The sequence below is a fragment of the Dasypus novemcinctus genome, chromosome 11 (assembly GCF_030445035.2).
Source record: "Dasypus novemcinctus isolate mDasNov1 chromosome 11, mDasNov1.1.hap2, whole genome shotgun sequence".
NCBI lineage: Eukaryota > Metazoa > Chordata > Mammalia > Cingulata > Dasypodidae > Dasypus > Dasypus novemcinctus.
In genome coordinates this window covers 40,234,911-40,259,925 of record NC_080683.1, presented here as the reverse complement: position 1 = coordinate 40,259,925, position 25,015 = coordinate 40,234,911, and the positions used below count along the sequence as shown (strand labels likewise).

At 34.7% G+C, this 25,015-nt stretch overlaps 1 protein-coding gene across 8 annotated transcripts in view; it reads right to left on the bottom strand.

Moving 5' to 3' along the window:
* Nucleotides 1–25,015, bottom strand: part of ADGRB3 (adhesion G protein-coupled receptor B3) — a 735,954-nt gene that overhangs the window by 396,273 nt on the left and 314,666 nt on the right. For all 8 annotated transcript variants that reach the window (XM_023592015.3, XM_058306936.1, XM_004469489.3 and 5 more), the window contains 4 exons: nt 21,698–21,862; nt 21,084–21,248; nt 4,247–4,348; nt 3,785–3,891 (listed from right to left, as the gene is read on the bottom strand). In XM_023592015.3, coding sequence (XP_023447783.1) covers nt 3,785–3,891; nt 4,247–4,348; nt 21,084–21,248; nt 21,698–21,862 — 539 coding nt within the window. The remainder of the gene's footprint in view (nt 1–3,784; nt 3,892–4,246; nt 4,349–21,083; nt 21,249–21,697; nt 21,863–25,015) is intronic.

Sequence of the window (25,015 nt, the reverse complement as noted above, 5' to 3'; positions counted from 1 at the left end):
AGGGAAACTGTGGCCATCACCCCAATTTTCTTGGAGGATGAGGTCCCAGTTCAGTCACCACACCCCATGCTTGATAAGAGTGGAACCAAGAAAAAGGCCGTTGGGCAAGCCTGTGGAAAGGGTGGGCTGTCATGAGGTTGCAAGGGTGAGAAGAAGTCATCATCTTAAGAATGACTCTCAGATTTTGAAATCTAAGGAAGTATGCCCTGCAGGTTTTCAGAACTGTAGGGGACAGATGACTCATGTTTCCTTCCCAAATTCTTTTTGTGGTAATGCCAATGTTTATCCTTTGTCTGCGCCTCTATTTTTGGAAGCAGATAAATGGTTTCATTGGTTTCACAGGTCTACAGCCAGAGGGGACTTTGCCCCAAGATAAACTATATTCCTATAGATGATATGATTTTATCCTTAGTATTGCTAACTGAAATGATTTAGGATTTCTTTGAATATTTTAATTTCTTTTTTGGAATTCAGAGGGTAGAGTGGGGCAGTTTGATATCATTTATGAATTCCAGAGATACTGCTTATGCTTGTAAGCTGGTCTGTTCCTCTGGGCATGATACTCTTGAATGATTTAAATTCAAAAGCTTTATGTTCACTTGATTAAATCAAGATTAGGGCTTTGATTCAACCACCTCATTAGGGCATGCAGAGTTGAGTGCCCACCCCCTCAGTGAGCTAAACAGATACTCAATCAAGAACACAGAAGTAGACCCACAGAGAGTATACATAGGCGAAGGAAGCTCCATAGACATGGAAGAGGATCCTGCTGCCCTGGGAAGAGAGATGAGCCATTTGTTAATAGTTTACAGCTGACCTTGTGAAGAGACAGAACAGCTGAGCCTGGAAAGAAACAAGCCATCCAGCCTAGGTTTGAGATTGGAAGGAGCTGGGACCATGGAGCCTTAAGAGGAAAGAGGAAGGCTGAATCCTTACAGATATTGGCAGCCATCTTGCTTCAACACTTGGCAACAGACATTTGGTAAAAAAGTACCTCTTAAGGTACCTTGAGTAGGATTTTTCAGGGCCTTGTAACTGTAAGCTTCTACCCCAAATTAATACCCCTTATAAAGGCCAACAGATTTCTGGTACTTTGCATCAACATCCCTTTGGCTAACTAATATATGTGTGTACATATATTGTAACCTATATGCTAAAAAGGTGGAAAACACAGTTTAAAACCTATTTTAAATAATTGCAGTAAATGCCATTTAATATTTGATCAACTTGATGGTGTAAACTCTATAAAAGGAGAAAATACAAAGTTTCCAAAGTGATTTAAAAAACTGTGGGAACCAGGACTGTTCAATATTACAGTACCATCTAGTCTTGTTTTTTCAAATAAAGCATGGCATAGAGAAACTACAGAAGGAATGAGAGGATGAAGAGAAGATGATCTCATTTCCATCTCCCATTGACTTTGTAGAGTAGAGATGATGAGGTTGAAGCCTTAGGTAAGTATCACATCATGTAAGTGATAAATTGGTTTTACATTTCCCTGAACATATAAAGGTGAAGATCATGATAGTTAGGTAAGCACTAGATGTGTACATGTATTTTTGGACTTGTATCTAAACATAATTTATGTGCCAGAACACACATAATAGCTGTCCATCATCTATCTCTTTCTTTCTCTATCTCTAGCTCTCTCTTCTCTATAATCTGTCTATATATCTAACTAGTAAATGTATATATTTCTCTCAAGCTATATCATTCATATGTATCTCTCAAGTTAATAAAATGCTGAGTTCTAAAATTTCATTCTTGCAATTATTTTTTGTAACTCAGAATGCATTTTCTGTACACAAAGATATTAATACTTCATAGTAATATAGCACTATTCCAATTTGCAAACATTTTTATATATGATACTCATCTTCTCTCCCTCCATACCCCATGAAATGCTAAGATGGTGATACCAATTTTACTCTGCAGAAGGGAAGCTGAGACTCAAGTGAGGACACATAGCTTTTCCCAAGGACACAACCATAAAATTGTGCTCCCAGCACCAGAGTCTAAGACCATTTCAAATCAAAGCTCAGAAGGTAGTACGGCCTTGAGAACAGAGATTAGACTTTTGAACATTTATACCTATGGCATAATTTTTACTCTTTGTCTCACTTAAGTAAATTGCTCCAGGGAAAATCTTCAGTTTATTTCTATGCAAACTGAGTCAGAAACTTTCAAGTCCTTATGAGAATTGGAGTTAATTTTATAAAAGTGCCTCATAGTTTTTAGGAGCTGAATAAATAGAGGCTGCTGTTTATTTTACGTATCAATGTGGGCATATATATATTGGCTGTCAAATTACTGATGAATAATTTCTAGCTGATTCACAATTCAAGATTTCATTTCTTCTACTTCATGGTGTGCTTCCTCTATTATCAGATGGCCCACACTCAAAGAAAACAAATTCACTCATTTAAATATAAATGTACAAAATACTGAATTTGGAAAGTAAATATTTTCTGCAAAAAAAGCAATATTGTTCATTCTTAACGAATGTGTAAGGGTTGGCTTAGATTATGATTTTCTTTATCCATGCAACTGTTCCCATCCATGACTGTTACTAAAATAACTGATTATGGATATAATTCAGATTAAATTAAACAAAGTTTAGTGTCTAAAAGTAGGGAAAATAAAATTCATTAAAAATTAAATTCATAAGAGAATTTTTGCTTACACTTTATTCTGACATATAATGGTATGAGTTATTAATAAAATAAGCTTTATATTTCATGATCTGACATTTCATAACTAACCTATGTATTAGATATAAATGACAATAATAAGGTTCTATATAGCTGAGAAATCAATTCAATTTTTTATTTGGTTTGTAAACATGTATGAAAGTGTTTGGTTTTCAGATTTAAATAATAATTCACTTTGTTTCAGATAATCAAATAAATATAAATTCTATTAATTGTTTAAGCAGTGTTATTGAACAAATTACTTCTCCATCCACAAACAAGAATGTTCCACATATATTTTTTTATTGTGTGTATTTGTGAGTGACAGAACATTTAAAGAAAACATAAGCACAACAAAACTTAAAGGCTCTAAACTAAACATCTTTCCTGCCAGAGTTCAACTTTTCAGTTGGTTTGTGCTTACGTTCCATTCTATATCCCACAGTGTTTATTCGTGTATGCATTTCCTTCTGATTGTCATGATGAAATGACAACAGTCTCCAAGCAGAATTTAATTGTGCTTAAATGATTCATACATCATACTTTGTGAATAATTCAATGATGTGTGGGAAAAGAGGGAATATATTGAGAAAATTTGGTCCATGTGATCTTTTGAAAGTAAGTTTCTCTGGTGCAATAGCATCATGTTTTCATATCTTAATCTCAAACTGCTGTGAGAAATTTGATACGTAAATGATGCAATGTTATTATTCCCCAGCTACTGAAAAGTTAGTGAAGTTGATTTTAAAATATAAGGTATATGGAAATTAGCATTATTTACTATTGAACAGACTTGTATCAATCATGATATAAGCTTTAACTCTTATAAATTAAATCTGAGTAGCCAACTTTATTCAAGTTGTTCCCACACTAGACAAGCAATACTTTCACTTAAATAGCAGGCTTTATAAAACCCCAAATCCTAGGAACAAAACAATTTAGCATTGACTTCTAAAAATTAGCTTCCCTTTTTCCTTCAGGCATTTTTCACAGATTTTTACCTATTTGATTGTACAGCAGAAGGTTAAATTCTCACATGGCTATCATTAGCAAAACATAAACAGAGCAAGTACTAAAGCTGGCTTTGCACCTACTGAATGCTGCAAGTGTCTGTACTCATTTGATATGCATCTTGCAAAACTCGGCTGTTCCCAGAAGGCCACTCCATGAAGACTGAGAGAGCAGCGTCTGCTAGTGGTGCCTGTGTGTCACAAAAACAGAGAGAAGTTTTATAACAGGAATGCTAGAAGGCATCATATAATTGGGATTCAGGGTAAAAATGGGATTTGCTTTTTTTTTTTAAACATGCATATGAATTTATTTTGATTGTTATTATAATGCTTGTTAGTCACACTGAAAAGCTATTTCATCAGCAATTTTCTAGGTCTCAACATTAGATCCACGTTTGAAATTCCTTACTAAAATTGTTTCCTTAATTGCTAGCTGGACAGATTTACTTATGGGTATAGGACAAAAACATGACTTCATCAGTGGGTGTAGCATGCTAGTCTTGGAGGATAATCATCATTTGGTTTGGATGGATCATCCTACTGTACCTGTGGCATTCAGAGGGCACTGATTGAATGCTAAATCGCCTGCTGGAGTCCTTTTCCACACCATTGACATGAGATAATCCTCTGGGCATATTTCATAAGGCGCTGCAATTTAAAACAGAGGGACTTGAATGCCAGCAGTGTTTATTTTTTTAAAATATTTGCAATAAACAATCCTCAAATGGGCCTCTAAACACAGAGTTCTTCCATTTTCTTTAAAATGCACGGTTTAGGGAAAAGCCCAAAACATCTTCATAAACAAAAATCACCAGTTTTCATTTTATTATATACAAAATCTTTGGAGACATGTACCTTCTTTTCAAAGTGCTTACTATGTAGGCTTTTTAAAAAGTGATTCAGATTTGCCTATATATTTAAAATTCAAAGTATATAAATAAAAAATCTTTCCAATATTCATAATGTTTTGAGGTGCTATACAATAAAGTGATTTTCAATCGATAGAAAGCCATATTAGAATTATTAACTGTAAATGTTGAATAAACAAACATGAGGGGCAAAAATATGTAGCTTTATTTCTTCCCCCAATAACAGTCATGCCAGTTACATGGCATTATATAAAAGTAAACTGATTTGATCTTTCTGTGTTAGTACATTCAAAAGCAAGAGATCTAAAGGGGATTTCAAGAATAACAAATGTATATCAGAAATAATTTAATGAAAAGCCAAAGAATTTGAGAAAGAATGATGTCTATATTGTGTTAAATCTGACGCTCTATTCCCAGATCAAAGAAGGTATCTCCTCTAGACACACCTACTGTTGCACTTGTCACACAGCACTGTCATTTATATGTTCATAAATTTGTCTTCGTGGCCTGCCTGGGATCTTGTTTAGGTCTTCTCATCTTGGTATCACTTGCACCTAATAGTGTGTCTGGCACTCAGAAGTTGCTCAAATTGAAAGAATAGACTAGTGAATACATAAATATATGATTATATAATTACCTAAATAATTAAATACCTAAAAACTAAGTAAATACCTAAATAAATAAATGTATGACTTCCTGGGAGATATTTCTTCTTTCTGGTGAAACTATACCATTTACCTATGATAGCCATAATTCTAAAGATATTAATTTTACCTCAGAATTTATAAAGTCATTAGAATATGTTATAGTTAGTAGTAGGTGAAGGATGTGATTTGGGGCATTACAATCTTGATATAATGAATTATTTATAATTACCAAAGATAAGATGAATGGTCTAAAAATGTGGGCATTTTAGAGCCAAAAGTGGCAATGAAGATAATCTGTTCATCTACTTCCTCTTTAGCGTTCAGGGCATCAAGGCCCCATAACAAGAGGCTTGTCTAAGATGATGGAGGCATGGGAATGGTTGGCAGTATCAGCAAGACAGAAACCTAGAACCCTTGACTCCTCGTAGCCTTAGTTTTGGCTTCCTGTATATCTTCTTTGCTACCTTGAATTGTGCAAGATAGTCTCTTTCTCATTCTGAGTTAAAGTACATATTTTATTTTGTTCAAGTATATAATTCATATATGAACATATATAAACAATAAGTGTATAGTAAAAGTTGTGAACTTACAAAATAAATGAGTGTAACATCATACAGGGGTCCCATATATCACTCCACCACCAACACCTTGTATTGTTGTGAAACATTTGTTACAAACTATGCAAGAGCATCATCAAAATAGTACGATTAACTATAGTTCATATCTTACATTTGATATATTTTCTCCCCAACACACCCTATTATTTTTTAATATATATTTTTATTACAGAGGTTGTGAACTTACAAAACAATTTTGCATATGTGGAATTCTCATATAACACCCCTTCACAAACACACCACATCAAGTTAATGTTTAACTTTTTCTAACTTACAAAAACTTTTTATTGGTGCTTGGTTTAGCAGTTGATTCTACCTTCACCAGCCCCATTTTCATAAAATATCTTCTACTCACATCACCAGTGATCACTCATAAGGGCCAAACTTAAGGTGCTTATTTCAGTCGTTACTCATTGGATAGTTTGACTTCTCCCTCCTTCTTTAAAAGACTTTCCTTAGGGTCTTGGAAAGCCATTCTCTCTCACACCATCTCCAAGCACTCAGACTATTCTTTTACGGTCTCATTCCCTGCATCCTCCTTTGCAGGCTCATCCTAGCCTTCCTTCTGCCTTATCTTTACTGCCAACCATTTTAAACATGTTCATAATAATAATAATCATATTAAGATTCACTGAGCCCTTATTGAGAGTCTTGCATTCATGTACTCATTTAATCTCCCTGACAATCTTATGAGGTAGAGACTACTACAGCCTGTTTACCAGATGGGAAAGCAGAGACACAGGAGGTGAATTAACTTTCCAAAGGTCAAACTGTTAGTAAATGATGGAGCCGTAATAAGAATGCAGGTAGTTTGACTTCTGATCCCACACTCTCCATTGTAATGCCACAGTCATGTTTTTAACACATGCTCTCTGCCAATATACTGCCCTCTATCTATTGTGTTTCTCTGGTTCAGCTGTCTTTCTGGAGATTTAGATTGGTGTATCCAACTGTTGAGTGGCATTTTTACTTGGATATTCCAAAGAATTCTCACAAGTTAACCTGACCACACCTCAACTCCCATTGTTTTCCCCCATAAAGTTGCTTGCTCCTTCCTATGTATTTCCTATCCCTACATGGTACCTTAACTAAAACCATCAGATCAGTTTTTTACTCATTCCTCTCCTCTTAACTCTCAAAGATTCTACCTTCACTGCCTTAGTGCTGGCATTCATTCTAACCCTTCTGAATTACGAGAACAACTTCATTGGTCATTCAGGCTTTTACCCACCACATACTAGGCAGATTTGGCCTCATGGAGCTCTCAGGCAAAATGAGGAGGCAGAGATCAAATAATTATGATACTTGATTGCAACTATTGTAAGTATTTCCAAGGGAAAGTACAGGGTGCTATTTTAATCTAAAATCTGAAGAATCAAAGAAATTCTTCTAGAGGAAATGATATTTAATTGCCAACGGCTGTGTGAGGTATAGGAAGCATGACAGAGAGAGGCACAAAGGTCTTGAAGAGGGGAGGAGCTTGTTAAATTGAGGCCTAGTATGGCTGAAGGGAGAGAGCAAGGAAGAGAGTAGAGTAATGGGCTAGAGAGACAGGCCCAGGTCAGAGCCAGCAGGGCTTTTGCAGGCAGCCACTGAAGGGCTCTAAACAAAGACGTGTTGTGATTCCATTTTTAATTTGAAGAAGATCAGCTGATGTTCCCTGAGCAGAAGGAATGGGGGAGTAAAAGATTGAGCAAGACATCTGAGGAAGCTAAAGCCGTGCTTCAGGTCTGAAACGAAGGTGGCTTCAGGAGGGTGGTTGGATTAAATGCAAAGGAAAGGCAAATTTAGGAGGTAGATTGAATGATGTGGGGAATGAGGAGACAGAGAGGTCAAGGATGATGCCTGCTTTTAGACTTGAAGAACTTGGTATAAAGTGGTACCATTCTCTAAGATCTTCTCCCTTTAACCCAATTGTCATGCCACATCTATAGAATAATCTCTAAAATGACATTTACTCCCAGAATTAGCTACTTAAAACCCCTTTATAGTTTTCCAGTATTTACAGGATAAAGATAACTGTGCTCAGTGTGATGAAAAAGTCCCTCCCAGCAAGTTCCAAGTAGCATTCTAGGCTCAGCTAATATTTATTTTCCTCTGCAACAGCCACACAGAATTAAATGGCATCCTCCAAAGATTCAAAGCCAATTCACACATCCTTGTCTGTGCACAAGCTATGTCCTCTACTTAATATGCTCTTTCCCCTTCTTATTTCTTGGTAAAATACCTATTTATTTTGAAACACAGCTTTAACAAAGAATACCCGAGTCACTGAATATTCAAATATTATAGTTCTTTTCACACTGGACTGATAATATTCGCTTGTGTGCGAATCTCCACAAATTCTAAACTTTGCCCCTTAGGAGAGTAATTAAGCTTTATTTTATTATTTTAATTTCCTGTAACAAATTGCCACAGTATCTAGCTTTTAGTAGCTGTCCAAAACATGTTTGTTAAGAAATCCCTTTTACTGAAGAAATAATGTAATAGACTGGTACTATACCATAAACTTTCTACAATTTTGGAAATGTTCTACATTGCACTGTCTAATATGATAGCCACTAGCCAAATGTACCTATTGATCACTTGAAATGTGTCTAGGGTAACTAAGTGAATTTTAAATTTTATTTCATTTTAACTCATGTAAATTTAAATTTAGTTACAGTGTTGGACAGCACTGTAATAGATAATTGTGTTTCTGTAAATGTCATGCAAAATTATTAGTACTCTTATTCTTTTTGTTCCATTTATATACCCCACGTTTGTTCATTATCTTCCTATTCTTTCATTTATAATCTTTTCAGTTTTCAGTGTTTCCAAACTAGTAAAATTAGAAATACATTTCATAAAACCTGTTGCTATAGCTTCTAGTTTTTCTGATTCAGTCTTGATATAAATCAATGAAGAAACAATTTACAGTGGACTTCCCATCCTTGTGGTGGTTTCGGAAAGCTTTTCACAGTTAGTGTTATTCAGGCAAAAGGCTTGCCCTGCGTCCCTCACCCACACTGTTTGACTCTGATAAGACTATTTTGCAACATCAAACCACTAGATGGCACTGGTGGGCCAAAAGGGTGAAATGTTTTCCGGGCAGCAGCTGAAACTCAGGAGGTTCAAAATCAGAGCAGGCATTTATATAAAATGTAAATATAAATCAATTTATAAAGATAAAATTAGATTAGTGGTTATGTAGGGCTGAGGAAGGAATGCTAAGGGGTGTGGAGTCTTTCTTTTTGGAGTAATGAAATTGTTCAAAAGTTTTTCAGGTGATGAAGTTACAATATTGTGATTATACTAAAAGCCACTGATTATACATTTTGGATAGATCATATGGTATGTGTCTATATCTCAGTAAAGCTGCTTAAGAAGTAAATAATTGTTCAGGAATAGCCAGAAATAGTAGCCATGTACAGCAGGGAAACAGAGATTTAGAGGTGAGGAATTTTCTTGTTTGTTTTTTGTTTATTATTGTTACTATTGAAATAGTAAAATGCTTTAATCATATTAGTGATAAAAGCACAACTATATGATTATACAAATACCATTGACTGTATATTTTTGGTAAATTGTATGCTTTATTAATCTGTATCAATGAAATTGATTTTTTTTTAAAGGTAAAAAAAATCAAAGTGGGCAGAAATAGTAACTGTCTGCATGGAAATATGGGTCAATGCTTGATTTTTGGTAAAAGTATATACTACATGGGAAAATAAATGTCTTCATATACATAAGATAGTTAACAAGTAAACCATCCTCAGTCACAAAGCCCCTCAATCTGGTCTTTTGCTTCAGCTCCCACCTCCTCATCATCACTGTCTTCTTCCCAGCCACACTGGCCCCCTTGCTGCTCCCACCCTAAAGTTTGTGCACCTCTTCTTTCTGTCCAGGATATCCCACCCCCCATTCCTCCAAACATCTATCCGCATGGTTCCTGCCTTCACCACTTTCAAGCTTTACTCAGATGTCGCCTTTGCTGAGACTCCTTGACCTCAGCTCTCACCTATTCCTGCTTTATTATTCTCCAAAGGACTTGTCGCCTTGCAACTTCTACATGTTTTTCTAACTTATCTTTTGCATTACCCTGTTAGACTATGAGCACCAACCATGACGATGGGGATTTTTCTGCTTTATTTCACGCCTATATCCCTAGAAGTCATAGCAGTACCCAGCACAAGGTAAGTGCTCAATAATTTGCTGAATGAATGAATTAAAATAGAGTTCATGTGGGAAATCTCATTCTGAGGTGACTGAAAGTACCCTATCAGTCTGCCTTCTTATTTGTCACCTTGAACAGACAGAGGGTTCTTGTTCCAACACAAACTAGTTTCAGTAGTGAAGTCAGGTCACCTATAACTCTTTGAAAACCTCAAGGAAGGCCATTTTAGTATACTCACAGCTTCTAAAAGAATTTGAGTTTGGTAAATGAGGGTATGTGATGTCTTAAGCAATGGGAGTTAACAAGGTTAGAATTTTATAAATATGGATCACTTACAAGTCTAACTAGTATTCATGGTAGGTAGATACACACACATACACCTTTATCCAAACATTTAGAAGATGTATTTTTCAATTACCCAATTCTTAATATCACAAAGAATGAAGATACCAGATATATCAATTGGGGGTTGATTCTGCAAAGTGCTGAGAACATTATGTGTGTGTGTGTGTGTGTGTGTGTGTATATGTATGTTTGGGAGGTAAATGGGCTGGCAATAGGTAGTAATGCCCACTTAGGAGCACCAGAAAATTTTTTGTCAAATATTTGTCAAAATTAGCCAAAATGGTTTTCCAAAGGCCCAGGTGTTGGCTATGAAGGGTTGTGTCTAACGTGGTAAGAGACAATGGGAGTTTGTTCATAATCCTCTGTTTACTCTATATGCATCCCAGATCTGGATAAGGAAGAAGATGATTAAACACCCGGTGTCCTTTTTCCAGACACAGCACTCACTTACTGACTTCTATTTACCTAGTGACTTATCCATCTAGTTTAAACTATAGCAAGACAAAAAAGGGGTAAAAGGTAACTTTTAAAAAATCTACAGTGTTAAACAAATGTTAATTCTGCTCTATTATGACACTCAGGAAGCCTGAAACTTGGATTCGTTATGCTTCTTGGAGACAGAGATTCAGTACATGAATGGTAAGAAAAAAAATAAGGATGATGGCAGGGGAATCAAAGATTCAAAGATGCAAACTGGTCTAGGATCTTCAGCTTTTTAGAAGTAATGTCAAATCTCAGAGCTACTTTCAATATTTCATCAAAGGTCCTTTTTAAAGATTATATCTTAAATATATTTCAGAAAATAGTTCTACTTATGTTTATACCAAAAAGAATACAGTCCAGACATTAAAACAAAAATTTGTTGTCCACTATCTTAGATTTATGAAATTCCCCCACCAAAGTGAGAATCTTTCTGGGCTGTCATCATTAGCATTATGGAATTCATTCATTCAAGAATTACCTACTGAGCACCCATAACGACCCAGTCAGCCTGTTAAATAAGGTACATAAGAAGGATGAAGAAGAATAGTTGTGGTCTCTTGATTCTTAAGTTGCTTAGGAAGATAATGAATGGAGAAACTTTAGGGGAGAGCATGTCAGTGGAGAATTTCTAGAAGCCGTGTCCAACCTGAGGTTTAAAGAAAAGGTAGGAGTTACCTAATGGGGAAGTGGAAAATATGCCATGGTGAACTACATATAGGAAGACCCAAAGGCAAAGAAAATCCGGTAAATCCACGAAAATGGGGAAGTCTCAGAAAGGCTAGAGCAGAGATTCTTAACCAGGGGTCCACAGATCACTTGGGGATCTGTGGAAAGGTTTCAAGGGGTCCATTGAGCTTGAATTGAAAAAAAATCAACTTACTATCTTTATTTTTTCTGACCTCCCACTGAAATCTAGTATTTCCTTCACTTATGAATGCATGCAATAAATTTACAGTAGTATTCATTTCACCTAACTGGCAAAGGGAATGAGGAACAAAAAAGATTAAGAACCCCTGGGCTAGAGAGTCAAGTTTGGGATAAGTAGAGGTAAATGATTGTAGGGGAAAGAGGTTAACAGGAAATTATAAGGGAGGTTATGAGTTTGAATTTATTTTTAGGCAAGGGGAATTTAGTATATTTTAAATGCTATACCTAGAGTTTAGCGAATTGATTGAAGGTGAGAATGAAGGAAGGGATACCTGTGACAATCTTTATGACACACTTGGGGTAAAGGAGGAATCAAAGGTAAGTGCAAAGGGAAGTGATGGATTCACAGTTTAGTTCAGAGGTAGAATCTACTCCAGGGCTGATGGGATGTAGGAGCTGAAGATGAGGGAGAAATAGAAGATGAAGCTCGGGTTTCCAGCTATCATGTCTATTATGCGATACCCTGATCTATAACACAAGAGAAAGTGGTGGTCTGGGAGAGAAGATGCTGAAAAAAGCTTTGTGTTTGAGGTAACTGAGCACATCAACATTGTCTTATGCATCTGAAATTGAGGAGAGAAACATCAACTAGAGACAGAGATTTGTATTAATTTTTTTCTGCTTAATGCTACTTATATGTATTTTGTAAAATGGAAAATACATAATTAGCTGAGTCCACTCTCTGTGCTCAAAATAAGGATATATTATGTGCATAATATGAAGGGTTCTTGTTTTTTAATGCCATACAAAAGGGAATAGCAAATCCCATCTGCTGAAAGATTTCACAAACTATCACTAGTGCAAAGATATAAAAACTCATTTGTAAGATACAACTTTACTTGAAGTCACAAGTATGTAGTTAGCTTGCTGACTTAAAACAAGGTAGCAATTACCTAGTGATTAGCTGTTAATCTGTCTATTCAAACTGATTTTCTGTCTCTTAAAAATAGCAAAAATTATACAGGGCTTAAATCAATTTGATGTGGAAAATTAGTTTTCACCCCATATGTTAGAATTTCAGCATTAAAGAGAAATTGATTCTAAACTGTAGAACCAGCATGGAGAAAAAAGAAAAGCATGCCCTACACGTGAGCCCATATTTCAAACATCTCTTGCTGGCAATTCATTAATTCTTATGTTTGGGGAATTCCATGTAATGTGGTGGGTGCAGAGGTAAATGAGATAGTCTCTGTGCTTGAACATTTTACAGATCCAATTTCAGAGGTGGAACCTACTCATACAAAGGAGCCATGGTGCAGTCAAGGTCTGAGGGAAAAAGAAGGATGTTCATAACAGCATTCAAGTATAGGAAATAGTACTTATAAATCTCACTTTGAAGGAGCATACAGTTATATCAGCAATGTTTATATTGATATATCACTGAGTCAGGCACTTTTCTGAGTGCATTATGTATTATAATTCTTCTAACTCTCACAATAACCATATGAAGTGGATGCAACTATTATCCCCATTTTAAACATGAGGAAAACCAAGGTGGAGGGAAGTAGCTGGCCTGAGAGCCCTCAGCTAGAGGTGGTGAACTTAATCAAACAGATGTCTAAATCCATTCTCAGAGAATGTTACACCATTGCTAAGCATAGGAGAACTTCTTGTTATTTTAAATGAGTTATTTATATATTATGTAAAACATAGGTCTGGAAGTCAGCAAACCATAAACTTCAAACTTACTAGCAAACCATTTGTATTGCAGATTGCCTGTTTGAGTGCCTGATCAGGAGAATGTTTTATATATACAAACCCAAGTGAATTCTGTATTATTTTTAAATCTATATTTCAACTTAGCATACAAGGTCACTCTAGTTCCAAACTGATGAAAAGTTCATAAGTAATAATCTAAGTAACTATTTACTAATTTTTAGCTAGACTAAGTTTTACATTAGGGTACACGCAAAATTGTTGCTGGAGTTGTTTTTACTTACCTTTTTATATTATCTTAGGAACTGCTAAGGGTAGCAGTGCTTTTCAGCCTTTTCCACATGTAGAAAATATAACATTTGTAGGCACACTGGGGTAAACATAAGGCTGCTCAATGGTGGAGGCTCCTGGTCACAGCCTCCTGCCTTGCCAGCTGTCCTGAGGCCTAGTAAATCAAGATTTGGGAACACCTGGGGCCATTCCCATATTGACAAGGGACTGTGGGATTTCCATGGAAACTCTGGCCTAAAAGAATAAGCTGGGCTGAGAGGTGGGGAAACTGAGTATCTTGCTATAGAAACTTACATATTTTTCTTAATTCCAATATCTTAGTATTTATTTTAAAATAAAGAAGGCTCACACCATAAACTGTACCTACAAGATAAAAATAGTAGATGTGATAAAAATGTCCATCTAATCAATTCCAATTAAGTAAACTTAAGTAGAGCATTTTAAAGGTATAAGGGAAGTTCATAAAATCTAAGGCTTTAATGTGATAGCCATTGCAAGCTGTTTATCCACATGTTTATTTACAGATGTTTTCATTGGTCCAGTCATAGGCTTTATGATATAGAATAAAATCTTTCAAAGTAGCATGTATTTTGTGGCCTACTATGGTCAAGATGTGGTCATAGGTTCAATCCAGAGTAGAAGCTTTGGGAAGCTGTAAATTGATACCCATCTTCAACGAGCTGGACTTCCAGCCCGGAGAAACAAGCTACAATATAATAAGAGAAACCTAAAGTAAGTTTTATAGGGACACAAACAAGAAAGAGCACCCATGAGATTGTGGGAGTAAAAGAATGATTAAGAGAGGAGATAGCATTTAATGAATGGACTTTTAAAGATGCTCCCGTTTAAGCAAGTGAGGATGGAGGGAGTTGAAAACATTAAGGGAGTCCAGGAGAACAACACAAGCAACATCATAAAGAGAGAACAGGCCCCTGCCCTCATATCTAGGAACCAGAGACTGGATCAGTACTTTATATAAAAATATAAATGAACAGAGGTGATAACTTTGAAATGCTAGTAGAGCTGATACACGGGGATCCTAGAATCCTGGGGATACTAGAGTCCCAAGAAATCTATTTAATTTGACAAGTACTAAGTAGCCATGGAAAATTTTTGAGCATTTGAGTTATATATAATGAGGGCCATGAATGAGGGTGAGTAATCAGATAAACTTGTGTAGAAGAGATTACAGAAGGGGTTGTTGCAATAATATTGGTAATGGGCAAGGAGGGCTTAACCTGTCCTTTAATAATCCAAATTAGCTACAATATTTTTTTATCATTTAATCCTTGAAACAATCCTCTGAGGTACATACCATTATCCCAATTTTATAAAGAGGTTAAGTAACTTAGTGATAAGTCAAAATTCAAACCCAACTTTAAATCCCTGGCTCTTTATGCTGCACTACCCCTGTCCCTTTAGTAGGCAGTGACAGGGAGAAGAGAAGGTAGGGCCACCCAGGAAAGAAACTTGGTAGATGTGGAATTCATCACTTGGAAAGAGAGTAGTAAGCATGAGGAACTACTCAGGATGGCACACAGAGTATAAGTTAACATCAGGCTTTTGGAAAGGTATATCAAGAATTTCTAATATATCTTCTGATATAAAGACCTGGATTTCTGGGTGCCCCTCACAGAGGCGGTAGTTGAAAAGTGAGATTACAGCAATCAAAGAGAAGAGTGCCAAGGGCCATGTCACTGACATATGTAAATGAATAAGGGGAGATGGAAATAAGTGAGGATGAGAGACCTCAATGACTAACATTCAGGTCGAGTGTCTTAGTAAAACACTGAAGCCAAAAAGGAATTTTACTAATTGGACTCATTTTAATTTTATTAATTTAAAAATTACTAAGTGGTTACTAAAATTTATGCTTATTTTTACTATAAAAATAACCTTGGATGAAAGAAAGAAAAAAAATTGTCAAAAATTGCTGCTTAAGTTTTCAGTTTTAATTTGAGGATTATCAGTGTGTTGCAAAACATTTCTAAATTGCACAACGTAGAAAAATACAAGATTAGAACGAATTGCTTTTTCAGTTTCTGTCATGGCATAAGCTGTGAGTGTTTTCCTAAAGTCTTATCTGATGAACAATTTTATCAGACAAATCATAATAATAATTATCCCTATAACAACAGGTTTTAACATTGGACATGTAGTAATTTCTGGTATACACACTGATTCTTTTAGATCTCTGTGATTCTTCCTTAATTCTGCTTCTCAAATTTAGCTACAGGCTCTAGAACTGTAGATCAGGATAGCAATAAAATCCATGATTTTTCAGAGAATTGGATGTTATCTTAGTTATTTATTAATAGGTGGTCTTTCTTACCTATGAGGTATCTTCGAGTTCTTTTTTATTTCCATATATATATATGTGTGTGTGTGTGTGTATATATATATATATATTTAGACTGTATCCAAGGTGACTTGGCCAGAACAAATAGAACATTTAAGATGAAAGTTCATTACTTAGTGCCACTCACTGTCAACAATGAACTCGGTGGTTTGTTTCAGGTCAACAACTGGTACAAACACTTGAGTTTGACATTATTTGTTTACAACCAGAAAAAGTCAGTGAAAACGTTTGCTTTAACCTTTCTAACAACTGAATAGATAATATAATTACTTAAAGTGTCAGAAGGTATGCACATAACATTTGATAGCATAAAATAATAGAGATTCTACTAGAATAGGAGCTTTATAAAATTACTATTTATGATTAATTAACCCTGTGGTTTGAAACGAAAAAAGTAAAGCAGGTGCCAAATAGTATATGAAAATTCCAAAGTAGAATATTATAATTGTCTTCCCTGTAGAAAAAAATTTTAAATTCCACATGACATATTCAGGTTTCTCATAAACGATTGTTTATTTTGCCTTAAAATGGAGTGGTTTACACAATTTAGAAAATGAGCTAGAATTATTAAATTTATTTGTGTTTAACAAAGACAGTATCTGTACCAATAGTAATTTATTCACCACTGCCTTAACTGGGACCTGAGGAGAAAATTAGGCAATGTACAATAAAACCTCATCCTACCCTTTTCTCTCCCCTCCTCCCACTACTAAATATGATATACTTGTAGATGTATATAGTATCTAATTGCCTTGGGGGAGAAGAGAAAGTGAAAATGTACTCCTGTTCAGGAAGAAAGCTGCTAGGATGGCAGGACTACAGATGATCTGTGTTCTGACACTGGGTAGCTTTATACTAAACTTCTCCAAATGATACCCCTATTTTTTCTCCTGCCCTACATGGGACAGGAAAAAATAGGAACTCAACAATTGAATTGATGCCCAAGAAAAGCAGCTACCCCTGAATCTGTTATAAGCCACCTCACTCCCTGAACTCTAGTTGTTTCTTACACTGAAAACTGAGAAATGGATTATGAATAAACCATCCTTCTTTGTCTGCAACAACTAGTTAATAGCCCTATTTGTCTTTAAGTGACTGCTGTAAAGATATCTTATTTTGGTTGAAATGTCAGTTGGCAAGGAAGACTTGAAATAGGGGACTGTATTTTCCATATCCACTGATTTCAGAAACAACCTTTCATCATTTTTTGAATCTTAGCATGAATAAAATAAAATTTTGTCATCTTATTGAAGATAAATCTCAACTTTCATGAATGGAGCTGAAGCAGAGGGTTCTTTTCCACTGCTTTGTTAGCCGATAACCTTGTTTTACTGTAGGCCAGTCGAATCCATAGTGTGAACCCCAGACCAGCTTCACCAGCATCACCTAGGAGCTTGTTAGAAATGTCAATTCTCAGGCCCACTGATTCCTGAATCAGAATCTCTTGGTGTCTGGCTCAAGACTCTGTGTTTTAACAAGCTCTCTGGGTAATTACTATGTATTCTAAAGTCTGAAAAGTACAACTTTGGACAATGAGGAGAGGCACTCAAAAAAGGAACAGTTCAAAGTAAGCCTGCACGGTGATTCCTTCTTCCTATAGAAGTCAAGTTAAAAGGAAATTACACAGAAACCAAATGAAAGTCTCTCAAGAAGACGCGATCCTGTTGGAAAGCAAACTTTACAGACATAACGAACAGTCACTTCTAAAACGACATTTCTCTTAAAAGAGGGCGCTCATAGTGGTTTCATTATATTATAAGGCAACAAATGTTAATATAAAATGCATTATGAGACAAATTTTGGATTACGAACTCTACTATTCTTCTCTTTTGTTATGAATATTTGGAGTTGAATATCACAATAAATGCCATATCCCTGGTCTAAATTGCTATTATTGTGTATGTGTATGATATAAATACGTTATTTCAGAAATTTTTCTGATACATTCAACCTGCAGACTTGACTCACTATTTATAAAGTAACTGCTGCTCTGAGAAAAAAAAAACGTATGAATTAGGTTTAACATCTACCAGTGAATGGTAGATTCCAACTTATCAGTTAATGTCTAGAGAGTAACATTTCCTAGGATTGGAGTAATAGGAATAGCCAGGTCTTCCCTGGGGAACAGAGGCCTGAGGATACTCCATGAGACTGTGATCACTAATATCCTTTTTTGGTGAACTTGACCAGTTTAAGAATTGGACAGCTTAATTATCTCCTCAGATACTACTCTGTTTCCCAGGTAGCAGTATTATTTTAAAACAATACCATTTTTTTGCCCCTTCAATTCTCTTTTCTTATGAAGACCAAAGCAATATCTTATTTTTGGTGAATGATGCTCTTTTACATTCCTATTTTTTGCGAATAAGTAAATACCCTAATCTTAATAGGAAAATGTTTTTCTTTCCTATTTTCCATTTTTAGTAGACATCATAGAAGCTTTTGATTAAATCCAGTTGATTGATCATTATTTTCATTAACTATCCACACAAAGATGTATGTATATTACATTTCTCCTTCCTGATAATGTAGGGGTTTTTGGCAAACTTCATTAATTTGTTTTACATCTGAATTAACTGAAGCATAAAAATAAATATAGCTGTTTACAGTAACCTGACAAAAAATTAAGAATGAACAATACTAAAAATAATCCAAGAAAAAATATACTGTTTAAAAAGAAACATTTGTTGAGGCTTTGTTATTGGTAAAAAGTAAAAAGGCTTAGTGATTGTTATAGTTGTTTGCAAGTTTTCTCAATTTATATTGTCATCGTGTAAGTTTGGAGCAATATAATGTCTGAAATAAACACAAAATCATAAAATAATACATATTGACCATGGAGAGTCAGTTGAGCAGAGTTTGAACTCCATTATACAAATGAAATCCACTATGGAAAACTGATTTATGTAATAATCCTACTTTCTTGATAAAATAATCTGGGGATGAAATGACTGCACATAAAAGAGCTAAGGGACAAATATAAAAGAAATTCCTCTTTTATTTTGATAGAGAAAACATATCTACAGAGGCCTATTTTAAAGTAATACTCATGGAAAATTCTTGATCAATAATGCAATTTGTGCTTATATAAAGGGACAAGATTAGGATATATTCAAAAGCTGCTGCTAAATAGTTATATTTAATTTTCTGCTGTGTATAAGCACTAATTTGAATATTATTTAACTGGCCAGTTCATTATAATTAAGAAAATGTTATTTATTTCTGTGAAAATGATTTGGGGTATTTTTCCAGTCATATTATTGAAAAGAGTGAAATGAAAATGTTAAGGTCAATATTTTAAAAAATGTATAATGTAATACAAATAGTACAATAATTTTTAGTTTTATATAATTTTTCAAAGCATCTATTATTTCAGACTGCCTAAAATCATGAAAGCCAATAAACAAACCTACCAATTAAGGTGTAATATCTTTCTTGTAAATAGATTTGTAAAATGTTTTCCAAACAGCAGGTGGCAATCTTTGTAAATTTGATTGCAGCAGCAAAATCTTACCTCTGTATATACAGATGAAAAAAACAGTTTTAAAAGACCATTAAGAATCTTGGTATACGCAGATTGGTTTAGATAACTTCAAATACTAAAAGAGTCTTATTTATCCATGCCTACTGTTCTTAGGAAATTTCTCCTTGGGCAAAATAAATGTTTGTGTTCAATACTTCTTAATTCTCATGCAGCACAGGAGGAATTTCAGGGTGCTAATCTGCATATGGATCTTCTTCAACAAAGTCCTGTTGGCTGATTACATCATTCTGAATTCATGTGGCTTTACACAATAACAAAACTAATTTTAGATCTTTTTTTAAGTTCTAAAACACCCCACCAACATATTGTCACTCATAAAGTCCATTTTCTATTGCTATTCTTAGTGTTAAAGCGTGGTAAGTCTTTAGAATTCTAACTATGAAAAATCAGAAAGTTGTGTGTCCTAGATGGCTCTGTGAGTTTCTTGATTTTTCCCTAAGTTACAATAATCATATTGGATAGAGAAAGAAATTAATAGATTTCTTAACTGAAAAGGACCCTTAGAAATCCCCCATGCCCTACTCATTGCAGACATGAATCAGGTTGCCAGCAAGATTACCTAGCTTGCCCACCAAGTGTTCCTAGCAGAGATAAGATTCTACTTGGGTCTTAAAATTTTCCAAATTCAGTGCTCTCCTCTATACCGCATTGCAAAATTTTACAATTTCATTTTGCCACTCTTGCTAGTGGGTTTATAACAATTTTGCATATGATGTTTAAAAACCCTGATCTTTACTTATTTATTGAGTCCTAAATGTGCCAATAATATTTTAGGGTGTGTATACCGGATTAAGAAGGAATTTGTATTTTATTTGTATTTTAAATGTTCTTTTAAAATATGATATTTTCTACTCTCAATGTCTGCTATTTCATTCCTTTTTGTTTGCATGTAAATTCCTCTAATGTAGGATCTCTTCCATTCTTTATTAAACATGCTTTCATTTTAAAAGTTGTTCTTCATAGAACTTTCCTTTTTACAGTGGAAAATGGGGCAGGGTCAAGTAAACAGAGATGTCCAAGACATACATCAAGGTGAGATTAATTAGGAGTAGAACTTAAAAGCTTCTGAATTGCAATATCATCTCCTTAAAGTCTCATAGCCCTGAAACTTAGGTCTCTATATTTCTACTATGTATGCTCTACAGCAACTTCAGTAAGCAAATATTTCATAAAAATGGTGAAAAAAATAGGACTTCCATTAATTTTAAACCATGTTCAGGCTTGCTACTGTTCAGTATAGCTACCTTTATATTATCATATCTTTCAATGTCATTTTCAGCAAATAATTAACAAACCTATAGCAGAAATATTCTATGACACATAAACAAAGGGGGACCCTTACATTAATAAAACAAGTAAATTGTCACTTATCAATAATAGTAATCCTTCAATTGAGTCAGTACTGCCCATAACCAATGACAATATTTTTTAAGCCTTATTTTTCAGGTCACAAAATGTTTCCAAAGAGATTATTTCAGTTCATTCTCACCAGGGCATCGCTGCTCACTACATTTTCTCACTTCTTCACCTGTCCCATCGCATTGCTGCCCAGTTGTCGCTACACCCTGGCAAGTCCTTATTCGCCTTTCCCAGCCACCATCACAGGATTTGGAACATCCACTCCAGTGACCCCACTGATTCCACTGACCATTGGCTGAAAGAAATATGTCAGAGTCAATGGCAGCAGTCTAACATACTTTGTTTTAGGAATGTTTAAATCTGAGGACAATGCTGTCCCTTCATTTTTATTATGCTACCACCAAGAATAAACTTAATGCAAATATTTGACTTACTGGGCAAACACAGAACATTGTGATTAACAAAAGTCTATATAGTCTTGTCAGACTTTTCAAGTGGATGTTGAACCTTCCTTGTAAAGAGCACAAGTTGAATGCTAAACTTCACCAACTTTATCATTATTTAATCTGAGTATCCTGAATTTTTTATTTATTAACATGATTTACAGTAGAGTGAACCCTGGATAATTGGCTTCATTAACTAGAAATACATAGTTATTATTTGATTATCCCACAACCCTCTGCAATGCTTCTGTCATGTTTTTTTAAATGGCAGCCCCCTTCAGGTACAACAATCAGGCCTTACCTGTACACTCAGGGTTATAGCACTCTCTGCTTTCTGCCCATGGTCCTCTGCATTCAGAGCCCCCGTGAGCAGCTGCAGTGCACTGCCTGCTTCTCTGCTGGGTCCCATTGGAGCACGTCACTGAGCACTGGCTCCACGAACTCCACTCCTGCCACTGTCCATCAACTATCAAAGCAGAAAGAGAGAATGTGTAAAGATATCTTCCAGTAGGAAAGGCTATACAGAAAGTAATATACTTGGTAACATGAAGTTTGACCCTGAGACCAAATCAATTCACTCTGAACGAATACATTGGAAGCCCACTACAAGAAAGGGCTACAAATATCATATCTTACTGTCTCTCTTTCCTTTTATGCTGTATCTGTTTAGATTCACTTATTCCTTCAAAAATAGTTATTCATCACTCAGAAATGCCAGGCCTTGTGCATAGAGAAATGAACAAAACAAAAATGGTGGTTAATACTTTATAGAGATCATACTCTAGGGAAGGAACCTCCCTAGATAGTAGTTAAACAATCAATACTGTATTACAAAATGTTTAATTACAACCACTGCTACAATAGAGAATTTAGGGCAGTATGAGCTAAGAGCATAGAGGGCTTAGGGAGTCTTCTCTGGAAAAGTGAAGTTTCAGGTAAGCATTGAAAGAAATGAGAAAATATCTAGGACACTTATATCCTAGACAGCTGTTATAGAAACAGAAATAAAAGAATATGGATTCCACTCCCATAAATCTTATAATTGAGTAGAATTATGTATGTAAATAAGTAAATAAGAGTTTAAAAGCCAGTCATACCTCAACATGGTACATAGTGTGTTTAGTCTGTCAGACAGATCACATCTACTTGGGAAGTTATCATGTTAGATTAGTATGGTAACATTTGGATAAATCAGACAAAAGAGATAGTATTGACTAAGGCATAATCCTGTAGGCCAAAATAAACTGGGCAAAGGAACCAAACGAAAATATTTAACAGAATGGAAAGTACAAATAGTGTATAAATGTATTAATGCACCAGCAGTTTGCATTTATTTTTTCCAATATCACTGCATGGTTCTTGGCCAATTTCATTTCAGGTGAAAGAAAATTCACCATAAATCCATAGTTTTGACATAAAATAATGTTGCTGTGAAAACCCATTCAAACAAATGAGAAAGCTGGGCAGGATATGAATAAGTGCTTTCAACCTAATTTCAGGACTTGCATGTAGCCATTAAAAATGAGGTTGCTGACAATGCAAGGTGTTGGTGGAGGGTTGATGTATGGGACCCTTGTATGTTATGCACGTTTGCTTTGTAAGTTTGTAACTTTTACTATACACTTAGTTGTTTATGTATGTTCATATATAAATGATATAAAGATAATTAAATAGGATTGGTTGGAGGAAAATACTTTATTAGTAGTAATATCTTGACAATGCTCTTTAATCATTAGTTAAAAAGGTTTAACAACAAAGCAAGTTATTGATGGTAGGGTGAGTTATGAGAGTCCTGTATGCTGTTATATACATTTGCTTTGTAAGTTCACAACTATTATTATACACTTATTGTTTATGTATGTTTATGTATGAGTGATATACTTCAATAAATTAAAAACAATTAAAAAAGATAAAAATGAGGTTGTTTTATAGGTATTAGCTGTACTTAATAAACTCTTTGTAAGATTAAAAAATCACAAAATGTCCATTTAATCATCCCATTCATTAAATTGTAGCCTCTCATTTTATTAAAAGCATCTGATTCAATCTTATTAGCTATGTAATCTACTGGCTAAACAAAAATGAAAATTCTAGTGAATCAAAAGACATTATAAGTTATCCATTTCCCCTCTTTTTGGCTTTAAATTAAGCATGCTTTTCATTTAAGAATTTTGATTTTCAAATATAATACTTATTGCCCTTTCCTTATGAACTAAGTCATCTGAGAAAGGATAAGAATGAGATTCACACTCTGTATCTTACAATCTACAGGAGAAAAGAATGTAAATATTCATAAATTATTTAGACAATTCAAAAAGCAACACATAAACAAAGATAAATGAGGCCCACCTAATTCAAGAACTGAATTACTTGAAGAAAGTAGCATGTGATGTCCTTAAGGATTCTGTTTTGAGGTTAATTTTGAGAATGAGTTTTTATGAATGCAATAGCTATACACTCAGTGGCAAAGAAGGGAGGATATGTCTTCCCATCTAACAGGATATGGAATCAGGTATGAACAAGTCAGATGTTGAATTCAGAGAGAAAATTAATTTGACAGGGGGTAGAATTTTCTGTGAGGACAAGAAAAGATCTTGCTGGAAAGAGATTTGGAAGAATGAGAATATCTATTGTGAAGTGTTCTGCTCATCAGACTTGTCATGCAAGACTTATGCATCAGGATTAGAAAATTTTAAAAAAATATTTTAAATACCTACATAAATAGTATTAGTTTTGCAGTCCTTTGCCCTTGTTCACACTCCACGTTTTGGCTAAATATCAAGAATGAATTAATATTAGTCATTTTAAGAGGTCATTCAAGGTTCACTGTTACCCTGAACATCAACAGAACATGTATTTTAGATATGAAGAGTTTTGTTTACAAAGTCAGTTACAGAAAAGAAATAACAATAAAATCAAAGATGTATCAAATGGCTGTGTTTTGCTATTTTACTTTATACTAAGAAATGGAAGTTCCTTTTATTGAACATTAACTGCGCCATTATCAAAGAATTGACCTGACAAAGCAACAGAATGGATATAATAAACAAAAGAGGAAAACCCAGTATTTCCTCAGTGTGTCAAATCCGTTTTACTGAGAAAATGGAAAATTGAGAAGTCAGAAAGGAGAGGGTATATATGAATTTAATTTAAAGGATTAGATATCTAATGGAGAGGGATATAGAATTTCAATTCAAAGGATTAGATGACAGACAAATGAAAACATATACATTCAAGAATTTCTTTATATGTCAAATGTGAGACATTGCTGTACTTTTAGGTTTTTTTTCAGATTAATATTCTTGAAAAATATTAATAAAAAATAAATTCATTAATTGCTGTCTTTTCTTTGGGACATGAGTCCCAACACTTCAGGAAATTCAAGTCATTTTACTGTGTGGGCAAGAATGAAGGAAAGAATGGTTTTTGGGAGATGGAAGTTAAGAGTGTTTTTTCGGACATGTTAGTCATGACAGCCTATTGGATATTCAAGTGCATTATGTGTATTATATTTCAGGGATAAATGTTGATAATTTTCAAAATAAAAATGACATATTATATTCCTAGTGTTTTTTTTTATAACCACCCAAATAGGGATTACAAGAAGTAAAGGAATGCT